We start from the raw sequence: 11,376 nt of genomic DNA, 5'->3' as shown, positions 1-11,376 counted from the left end.
GGGCCCGAAACTGGACACAGCCCTCCAGCTGAGGTTGAACCAGAGTCCACTACAAGTACAGCATCACTTTCCTCCTGTACTGTGTTCCAATTAACAAACCACAGGATACTGTCACCTTCATGACCTGTGCTCTTGTCCTGTCCTGCCACCTTTAGTGACGTTTGTACCTATACCTGCAGCACCCTTTGCTCCTGCAGCCCCAGTAGAATTGTCTCCTCTTTTGTCTGTGTTCTTCCCACCACTTCTCTACGTTGCTACTTGTTAGCCCACTCCAACAGCCCATCTGGGTCCTGCTGGAGGTTCTACGCTGTCTCCCTCATCATTTAGGATACTTGAAAGTTTAGTGGCACCTGCAGGTTTTCAAACACTAGCCTGTACAGCCAGGGTCAAGGTCCCACGTGTGGGCCAAGAAAAGCAGGAGTCCCAACACTGACCTCCAGCTGTGTCTCCACCATGAACCTGCCTCCTGGGTACCAGCTCGTGTCTCTGCTACAGTGACACAGACTCGAGCCGATTGTCGTCATTGTTTGTGCCAGCTGGTATTTCCCCGTGCGGGAATGGGAGTGCTGGCTGAGCTCAATGTTAATGCTGTTCCAGCGCTGAAAGTGTCTGGGGGTTGGGGTGTAGAATTTGGGTGTCTGTGTCCACTGGGCAAGGAGAGGGGTGAGATCTCTTGACTTTCACGTGCGGTGCTGACCATGGACGGTGTTGTATTCCACAGGAAGCAGAGACCAAGATTGAGTACAGAGCCTGGAACCCATTCCGATCGAAACTCGCCGCTGCGATCCTTGGTGGCATTGACCAGATTCACATCAAGCCCGGAGCCAAAGTGCTGTACCTGGGAGCAGCATCTGGCACCACTGTTTCCCACGTGTCAGATATTGTGGGACCTGTGAGTCAGCAGCCAAATACACGTCGTATGGGTCAGGCTAAAGGCTGGGAAGGGTCCAGCACGTGGACGCCCGTCTGGCATGGCAGGGTGGTGTTTGAGGAGGGTCCAGATGGAGGGAGGGGTTTGGGGAAATAGGATTTTGGCGGACTGATCAATCTCTCTCTCTCTCTCTCCTCGACAGGAGGGCTTGGTCTATGCAGTTGAGTTCTCTCACCGGTCTGGCCGTGATCTCATCAATGTGGCTAAGAAACGGACGAACATCATCCCTATTATTGAGGATGCCAGGCACCCCCACAAGTACCGCATGCTCCTCGGTAAGTTGGGCCTGCAAACTGCTTTGTCATTGGGAGCTGGATCCAAGTGCTGTGTCTGCCTGAGTTAATTGCCATTGACAAAGTCTGACTGAGTGGGGGTGGGACCAGAAGCATTGAAATGAGTCACTGGTGAATCTGATGGGGTATCAGAGAGTGAGAGGGAGAATGTGGGACTCACTCCCACAGTGGGTGCAGGGGGCGAATATGGAACTTGCTCCAACGGGGAGTGGGAGGGGGAATGTTGGACTCTGTCCCACAGGGAGTTGGTGGGAGAGATGTGGGACTCGGTCCCACAGGGAGTGGTAGAGGGGCTTCGTGTCAATGTATTGACAGGGTCTGAGAGGGATAGAAGGTGATGGTGTGGGGGGAGATGAAGAGGAGGGTTGATGGTATGGAGCAGGGGCATTGGCATGGAGGAGCGGAGCCGAATGGCCTGTTTTACTGCTGTAATGTTCTGTGTGCCCAGAGTCACGAATCAGTGAATTTGTTTCATTATCTCCAGCAGATAGACACTGGCATTGTCATGTGCTAGCAATGAGCAGCTTGTGTGTGACTACCTGCTGTAGAGTGTAGAGTGGGGTCTTTGATGACAATGGGTTTAAAAGGAGCCTTTAGTGATCGGGGACCAAGGGCAAGACCCCATCACTGTATACCCTGCATTAGGGACAAGAGGAAACCATTCGGCCCCTCAGAGCCTGGTCTACCGTTCAGTGGAATCGTAGCTGACCCCATCTATTTTGTCTTCGCCTCGTTGGATGACAAAAATACACCAACATCAGATTTAAAATGATCAAATATTGAGTTCCAACTTTGTGCCTCCCAAGTGCATTTCTGAAAGGTCATGCTTGAATTTTTACACTTTTTTATTCCCTTTCTCCGAGATTCTAACCTGTAGGCCTGCCCATTGATATTTGAGCTTCCCAAGTCAAGCAGACCCACAACCACTTATAGTAACTTCTGTCCTATTCTCTGCTTTCTCCTCAGGAATGGTGGACGTGATCTTTGCGGATGTGGCGCAGCCTGACCAGTGCAGGATCGTGGCACTCAATGCCCACCACTTCCTCAAAGTGGGAGGCCACTTTGTCATCTCTATTAAGGTGAGCATGGGGTGCCCCTCCCAGGTATGCAAGGCTGGCTGGGTTAAACCACTACTTGTCAGGTACAGGGATGTGTGTTTCTGTGTGGAGGAGACTCCCTACCTCAATCCCTTTGGTGGTTCCGTACTGGGCCTTTCATTTGCAAGATCTCTCAACTGATTCCATAGCAAGCGTATCTGTCAGTATCAGGATGCGCAGAACTTACGGGTCACTGTCTTGATTCCTCATGGTTTTGGAATTTGCCAAGATGATTCCACGTCAGTGAAAGGTGGATCTATCCCAGGACACTGAGGAAGGTAAGGGAAAAGTTTGCTGGGGTCTTGATGGAGATCTCTGTCGTAGAAGATAGAATGTAGTTATAGAAGAGTAATTTTTTTTTCTGACTGGAGGTGTGACCAGTGGTGTTCTGCAAAGATTGGTGCTGGGACGTCTGTTGTTTGTAACATACATTAATAACTTTGCTGAGAATGTCGGTGGTCTGGTTAGGAAGTTTGCAGATGACATGAAAATGGAGACCTGTGTATAGTGAGGAAGGTTGTCAAACGATACAGCAGGATATAGATCAGCTGCAAAGTTGGATAGAGAAGTGGCAGATGGAGTTTAATCCAGGCACGTGGGAGGTGATGCATTTTGTAAGGTCAAATGCAAGAGGAAAGTATACTGTAAATGACAGGACCTTTAGGAACATTGATCTACAGAGGGACCTTGGGATGCAAGGCCATAGCTCTGTGAAAGTGGCAACACCAGTGCGTAAGGTGGTAAAGAAGGCATATGGCATGCTTGCCTTCATCACTCGGGGAAGTGAGTTATAAGAGTTGGCAAGTCATGTTGCAGCTGTATTTAACTTTAATTAGGCTGCATTTGGAATACTGTGTGCAGTTCTGGTAGCCACCACACTATAGGAAGGATGTAGAGGCTCTGCAGAGGGTGCAGATGAAGATGTTGCCTGGATTGGAGTTTATTAGCTATAAGGAGAGGTTGGACAAATTGGATTGGTGTTGCTAGAGTGTTGGAAGTTGAGGGGTGAGTTGATAGAAGCTTATAAAATTTTATGGGAGGCATGCATAGGGTCAATAGTAGAAGTCTTTTTCCCAGGGTGGAGATCCCAAATACCGGGTAACAGGTTTAAGGTGAGGGGGGGAGAATTTTAGAGATGTGCAATCCAAGGTTTTTACACACAGGGTGGTAGGTGCCTGCAGTGTGCTACCTGGGGAGGTGTTAGAACCAGATACTATAGCCATGTTTAAGAGGCATTTTAAGCAGATACATGAATAGGCAGGGAATACAGGGATAAGGACCATGTGCAGGTAGGTGCGATTAGTTTAGAATGGTATCATGGCTGGCGCAGGCATGGTAGACACAAGGGCCTATCCTGTACTGTTCTATATAAGGAAGAGTGTACACAGGGCTATGGGAGGGGGATTAAATGGGTGGGTAGGATCAGTGATGGGAGGAGAGTGTACACGAGCCTCGGAGGGGATTAAATGAGTGGGTAAGGTCAGTGATAGGGGAGAGCGTACTTAGGGCTGATGGAGGGCAGTGAATTGGAATTGCATGCTGGTGGATCGTTGGGACTGTTAACATGACTGTTTGCGTGATCCTTCCCTTTCCACTTGATGTCTATTCTTACTGATTCTACTGAAAGGTTACGGGCAGGAGTGAGTTTTTGAGTGGATTAGCATGGGCTGGGGTGAGGCTGTGCCCGCAGATCAGAATTATGTACAGAGCTGCCCCTCTCTGAGGGGCCTGGGATTGAGGACAGGCCTGTCACATGCCCTATGTGTTTGACTTCACAGGCAAACTGCATTGACTCCACTGCTGCCCCCGAAGCTGTGTTTGCCGCGGAGGTGAAGAAGATGCAGCAGGAGAATATGAAACCCCAGGAACAGTTAACCTTGGAGCCATATGAGAGGGACCATGCTGTTGTTGTTGGGATATACAGGTGCGTGCTGTTTGAGTAACCCCTGTCTCCTCTGGGAAAGGCAAGGAGCAAGGCAGAGCTTCTAATGGGGTCAGTTCCCTTCTGTTCCTTGCTGAACAGGACTGTGTTTGGAACGTCTCTGCTGCAAATGTGCATCCCCTCGACTGTCAGTGACTGAAAGGCTCTGTCAGAACGTGAGTCTCTTCATTTCAGACAAGAGGTAGGAATTGTTCCTGTGTTGTGAGGCTGTAGCTCATAATGATGTACATCTAGGGCATATTCCAGCCAGGTGAGAAATGATAAGCTTGTTCCCCTTTTGGTTCAAACCTTTTGGTTGTAATTTAAGTTTACCTTAGCAGAAAGCTCCATCCCTCTTCAATTGAAATGTAGTTAGTTTCTCGGTTACGGTAAGTAATGAGGAGCCAGTAATGAGGTTTCATTGGGTTAAGAGCCAAATTTATTACCTTTTAAACTCAAGAATTAACAATGTGCCATCAAGCATAAAGTGTTTATGCAGTCACTTGGGCCCTCAGTCGTGTGCCTGCATGCACACCGGTTTGAAGGGGCTCGTGTCTGAGATGAAACAAGTTAAAATATTACACAGTTTTTAAGAGTCCGTTGCTCCTCTTTTGAGACATAAAATTTTCATCTGAGGTTACTGTTGGTTAATCGGTTTGTTGGACGATTGAGAAGGGACAACAGTACATCGTTGTCAGTAATCTCCCAGAATCTCCCTTGAACAACTGGTTCCAATGTGTGGTGTCCACAAGGTTCCTTCGGGTGAATTTGTGACTGTGGTGACACCGCTTGTCATGTGGTGTCAATGTCCTGATATTTTGCATTTGTTAACATTTTCCTGAGACTATAATAGGTTTCAATTGGTGTCTGGTTTGTAGAGAGTCTCTCTTTTTCGCCCTCATCACTGGTATTTAATGTTTTAACAAAGATCTGTATCGTTGGTTGGTTGGCTGAGCTGACTGGTTTTCGTGCAAATGTTTCATCCCGTTCTGGGTGACATCTTCAGTGCTGTCTAGCCTCCGTTGAAGCGCAGTTTAAATGAGCGATAACACACTGCAACACTTCAGAGCTACGCAAAAATGAAGAGAAACACCTATACAAACTCTTTGCAAACAATGGGTATCCTAATAGCTTCATCCGCCGATGCCTGGCAAATAAACAACGCAAGAAGACCCTGTACCCCCCAACACACTGGCCACTCTACCTTATATTAGAAACACATCGGAACTGGCTACAAGACTCCTATGACCTCTTGGAATAATAGCACATAAACCAATAGCGACACTTCACCAACTATTCTCAAAGACTAAAGACCCCATACCCACAATGAGCAGGACAAATGTGATATATAAAATACCACACAGCGACTGTGAGAAGCAATACACAGGACAGGCAAACAGGAAACTCGCAACCAGGATACATGAATACCAACTCACAGCAAAACAGCATGACCAACTGTCCCTTGTTTGCCTTCACTCCGATAAAGGAGGACATCGGTCTAACTGAGACAATGTGACAGTACTAGGACAAGCAAAACAAAGACAGGCACAAGAATTCCTGGAAGCCTGGTTTTCAACCACTGGTGCCATAAACAAACGTTGAAATAGACTCCATCTACATACCACTACAGAGCAAAACCAGAAAAGGAACTACCCACCACGACAGACTGGACCATATAAATTCAGAATGGAACAGAACAACAGCACTTCAGTAGAGGCTACACAGCACTGAAAATGTTACCTAGAAGTGGGGGCAAAACGTTTGCACAAAAACCATACAACTCCTCCTCACCGGTATGTTGGTTCTCCCACCTTCAGTTTGAGAGGACTTGTGCCCAAGTTGCTGCTGATGCTCAGGATCTGCCACAGTTCTTTGCCAGAATAGTGTCAAGTGACTATAGTGATCTTCCTGAATTTTCCTCAAATCTGTCCCATAGCCTGACACTTGTGATCCAATTTTTATTCATTCTCCGGTCATCAGCATCACTGGTTCGACCAGCATTTATTGGTCGCCCCCAGTTGACCTTGAGAAGATGGTGGTGAGCTGCCTTCTTCAGCTGTTGTCATCCATTGTAGGTTGACCCATAATGCCCCTTAGGGAGGGAGTTCCAGGATTTTGACCCAGTGACACTGAAGGAACAGTAATATATTTCCAAGTCAAGATGGTGAGTGGCTCGGAGGGGAACTTGCAGAGGGTGGTGTTCCCATGTATCTGCTGTCCTTCCAGATGGAAGCGATCGTGGGTTTGGAAGATGCTGTCTGAGAAGCCTTGGTAAATTTGTGGTCTTCTCCACTGGGGGGGCCTACAGTCTTGTCTATTTCCTCCTTTAGAGGGGGTTTCAACATCCAATTTGTTGATGAAAATCAAACCAGGACCATGCCGTCGATTGGCTGCAATTCACAGCTGAAGCCTCCCGTTATTTTTAAGCATACATCCGTTCTAAGGGTGTGTGTATCAAAGACCACCTTGCCATGTTAGCTACCTGTTTGTGGTCTGAATCTGGGAAATGCTGTCTATGATGATTTTTTTTTTAAATACAGGCCACCAGCCAAACAGAAGAAATTTTAAGCCAAGACCAGAGCCCAGGGACCGGTGAGAGAGAGATGGTTATGGACATGCTGAGTCTGGGATTCCGCTGTACAAAACTCTTCTAACTGGATCTCTGAGACTGGATAGAGCTCCTGACAATTTGCTGACTCTGCATCTCAAATGGGGCACATGCGATTTTACTAATTTTTTTTCCCCTTGCCTCATTGTTGTCCGAAGGCTCTTTTGAGTTCTCAAACTCTACTGTTTGCAGTATCTTTCTGACCATGCTGGGGTGGGGATGATCTCTGGAGGGGAGTGTTTGCAAGGGTTTTGGAACAGGCCTGTGGATAGATGGACATTTTTAACTCTCATGTTTTCGTGGTAGGGGGAGGGAGTGGGATTTGGATTCCAGTTCTGGGTCTTACGCGGTGCAAACATTTCATTGAGTTGGGAACCTCTTGTGCCATTGGAAGGAGGCTGGGAAGGGGAGTAGAGGGAAGACCGTTCAGCCCCTCGACTATTCTGTATGCATATCCTGAAGAGCAAGACTTGGATCTGGACTTGCTGATAGGTATCGAGACCAGGTGGTAGAAGAGAAACCATTTATAAGCACGCTGTTCCATAGGATTGCCAGGGCAAAGTCCCACGTCATCCGGTGTTCTTTTTCACACTGTTTGAAAAGTTTTGCGGGTGATGCCTGACTGGAGTGTTTTTCCTGTCTTTAGCTGTGGGAGCTGGCCCAGGAGACCATGTTGTGTACTTCAGTTGCTGATGAATTTTCAATGCGTTATTAAAAAAAAAAGACAAACAAATGAATTTAGTGCGAGATGTGCAGTGTGATGTTCTGTCTTCTCTTGTCCTCTTTTCTGTTACTCACATGACTGTGTAGCAGTGGGAAATTTTCTGGGTCATGTGTGTGCTGCCAAATCTGTTTCCTCACTCACCCCGGTGCCTGGTAAGACTAAAGAGAGCAATCTGGCAGGTATTTTGAAAGATGTATTTTTGGTGGTTCGGTTCAGACTTGTTTGTGAAATTAATGATCGAAACTGGCGAGAGTTGGATAGACTCGATTGTATGGGAGTAGTCCCTGCTTGTTCTCCCATTACCCAAGTAATTTTCTTCCCTTCCTTTTGTCAGTCACTGTTGAATCCATGTCTGTCCTTCCAGGGAGCACATTCCCAATCCCTCAGAGTTGCCCACCATCTGGTTCCTTTTCTTTAACCTCTGTTGTATTTAGAATTAAAATGTTTGGATCCCCTAATGTCCATAAGTCAGTCAGATCTGCCCCTATGTTGTTCATTTAAGGAACAACATTGTTGGGGGGGGGGAGGGGGGAACAATGGTCATTCAAATTTTCACATCTGATGTTTAAGTTAGCTGGTTGAGAGTTATTGATAGCAGGCCAGCAGATTGTCAATTTTAGAAAATTACATTGGGAGTTACTATAGCATTACGATTTGCTGTACTTCCTGTGAAGTTGGCACCTGGTTAAACTATTATGTCTCCGAAACTCTTGTCAAAACCTAACTCCTTTGAGTAACTCCTTTGTGTCTTCATTTATATTTCAGTAAGAGTTTAAACAATTCAGGTTCTCTGGAATTGTCTGGAACAGTAATTTCAATATGAATTTCAGTTCTCTCGCAAGCAGTGTAACTATTTTTAAAAAAAACTATTTTCCTGGCTGCATTATATTTGAAAAAGATTAACAAAATAACATAAGATATACAAGCAGAAATAAGCTATTTGGCCCATCAAGCCTGTTTTGCCATTCAAATAAGATCATGGCTGATCTTGTGGTCTGAGCTCCACTTACCGACTCATTCACCATAACATTTAATTCCTTTACTGTTCAAAAATCTATTTTTGCCTTAAAAACATTCAACAAGGTAGCCTCAACTACTTCACTGGGCAGGGAATCTGAGATTCACAACCCTTTGGGTGAAGAAGTTCCTCCTCAATTCAGTCCTAAATCTTCTGCTGCACATTTTGAGGCAATGCCCCCTAGTTCTGGTTTCGCCTGCCAGTGGAAACAACCTCCCTGCTTCTACCTTATCTATTCCCTTCATAATTTTGTTTCTATAAGACTTCCCCCATCACTTTTAAAACACTTACATTTCCAGGCACTAGTTTGAAACTCCACCAAAGCATGATGTTTTTCTTACCTCACCCATCCCCTACCACAAACAAAATAAATCTATTGGAGGAGGTATTTTACACCACAAAACATTGGGCTGAATGGCCTAATTCTGCTCCTTCGAGTCACTCCACATTCGATCATGGCTTCTATGTTTCTCAATCCCATTCTCTTGCCCTCTTCCCATACCTTTGATCCCATTACCAATCAAGAACCTATCTATCAGTTTTAAATACTTGGCCTCCACATTAATGATGCTTTAATGAGTTCCATAGATTCATCATTCTCTGGCTGAAGGAATTACTCCTTATTTCTGTTCTAAATGGTTGACCGTTCACTGAGGCTCTGCCCTTGTGTCCTAGTCTCGTCTCTTTCTCCTACTCGTGGAAGCATCTTCTCCAAATCGATATCTCCAGGGCGCGCTCTATCCTGTAAGCTCAAATCAGATCCAATCTCTGTGTCCTTCTGAATTCCATGGAGTACTACACTCCCAGTCCTCAACTGCTGCTCGTATGACAAGTCCTTCATCCCCGGGATTATTCTCGCAAACTACCTCTGGACTCCCTCCAACGCCAAAGCTCCCTTCTTTAGACGGGGCACAAAAACTGCTCACAATATTCCAAATGTGGTTCCAATAAGGCAGCATGGTGTGTCAGTGGTTAGCACCGTGGCCTAATGGTGCTAGAGAGCTGGATTCAATTCAGCCTTGGGTTACTTTACATGTTGTCTCTTTTTGTCTGCATGGGTTTCCTCCAGGTGCTCCAGTCTCCTCCCACAGTTTGGAGATGTGCAGGTTAGGTGGCTTAGCCATGGAAAATGAAAGGGTTCAGGGATAAAGTGGGGGGGTCTGGGTGAGATGCTCTTCAGAGTATTGGTTTGGACTCAGTGGGTTGAATGGCCTTCCACACTGTAGGGATTCTAGGAAATATGTATATTCCTTGTGTTGTTCCTCAAAAGATGACAGAACCAAACTTCAAATTGCCCCTGAGGAGGTAGTGGTGAGTTGCAGCCATTGGGGCGTTGGGACACCTGTTGTGATGTGGGATAGTATGACACGGTTAATATTTTGTATGGAAGCTTGGAAAAATTCAAATCTGTATGGAAAAAAGATCACTTAATTCTTTTCAAAATTGACCAATCTTAACACGAGCAATTGGGGAAAGTTCAAAACTGCAAAGAAATCATTTAATTCTTAAAAAAAAATTAAAATATGACTTGCACAAATCTAAAAAAAATTAATTTTAAAATTTAACTTAAAATTGGCTCAACTCACTTGAGGTTCCATTTTATGGGAAAGTGCAAGAAAATTCAAATCTGAAAAATATTTAAATTTTTGAACACAAACCAACACTCTGATTTTACAAATCTAATCTTGTGTTTAATGTGCAGTGAGTATTCTTTTTAGGTTCAATTCTATTCAACTTTCAGGATTGGAATGGTTTGTGTGGCTGCCATTTTGTAAGAAATGTGGGAAAATTCATATTCATGGAATTAGATTTCAACTTTTTTTAATCAGTCCGGTTTATGAAGAAGAATTGATCTTTTGGGGGGGAAGCAGTGGTAAATAAACTCAAATTCCTAACAAAAATTATAACTCAGTTTTGTAGGGGGGTGGTGGTTTGTTTATAGCTGCCATTTTATAGGGAAAAATCTGTGGCTGGAAAAGAGACAATTGATAAATTGACATGGCTATTGTGAGCAATGGTGGGGTGCAGTGGGAAGATGGGGGGGGGAATATACTCTGCAAAATAAATCTGTATTCTTCAATGATTATAATATGGCTTGGCAAACCTGATGATTTTATGGGGGTGTTTTGTGAGGGGAAGGTGGTCGGTGATGATTGCAAATTTTAAAGGGAAGGTGGCTAATTTAAATTTGCCAATTCTCCAAATTCAAACAAACTAAAAACAGTATATTTTAAACTGAGCGTCACAAATTGCAAACAAAAAAAACTGAACAAATATTTTTGAAGAAAATACAAAAGGTTCCATTCCCATTTTGGGATGAGGTTTTATTGTGGCCGGTGTGAGGGGAAATTCAGACTTGCCAATTCTCCATTTTAAAATGACCCAAAAACAAAACAGTTGAAACCGACTTCGTGAAATGAGGGAATTGTACACACAAAACAAAATCCCAGCAAACTAAATACAAATGTTGTTCAAGGGAAAATTAAAGGCTCCACTTTCCTTTTGGGATTGTGGTCATTGTGAAAGGAAAGACAATTTGCCAATTCCACATTTCAAAATTAATGAAATACCCCAAAAACGTTGAAAATGACTTTTTGACATGAGCAATTGCAACCCCCAAAAATATTTCCCAACAAAGTGAATACAAAATATTTTCAGGAAAAATGTAAAAATTAAAATATAATTCAGTAATTAAAGATTAAATAAAACAAAAGTTATAAAAAAAAAACAATTTAACAAGTAGAAAATAAAGCTGGAGAAAATTAAAATTACAATGAAGTAAAA

General features: G+C 44.5%; 1 protein-coding gene across 1 annotated transcript in view; it reads left to right on the top strand.

Annotated features, from left to right (window-relative positions):
- The window catches only part of fbl (fibrillarin), a 9,652-nt gene extending 2,065 nt beyond the window's left edge, over positions 1 to 7,587 (top strand). The window contains exons 3-7 of the mRNA XM_048620606.1: positions 722 to 892; positions 1,074 to 1,206; positions 2,191 to 2,303; positions 4,100 to 4,245; positions 6,783 to 7,587. Coding sequence (XP_048476563.1) covers positions 722 to 892; positions 1,074 to 1,206; positions 2,191 to 2,303; positions 4,100 to 4,245; positions 6,783 to 6,810 — 591 coding nt within the window. The 3' untranslated portion in view covers positions 6,811 to 7,587. The remainder of the gene's footprint in view (positions 1 to 721; positions 893 to 1,073; positions 1,207 to 2,190; positions 2,304 to 4,099; positions 4,246 to 6,782) is intronic.
- Positions 7,588 to 11,376: the final 3,789 nt, after the last annotated feature.

Source organism: Rhincodon typus, chromosome 47, assembly GCF_021869965.1.
Source record: "Rhincodon typus isolate 14 chromosome 47, sRhiTyp1.1, whole genome shotgun sequence".
NCBI lineage: Eukaryota > Metazoa > Chordata > Chondrichthyes > Orectolobiformes > Rhincodontidae > Rhincodon > Rhincodon typus.
This window is presented reverse-complemented; position numbering and strand designations above follow the sequence as displayed.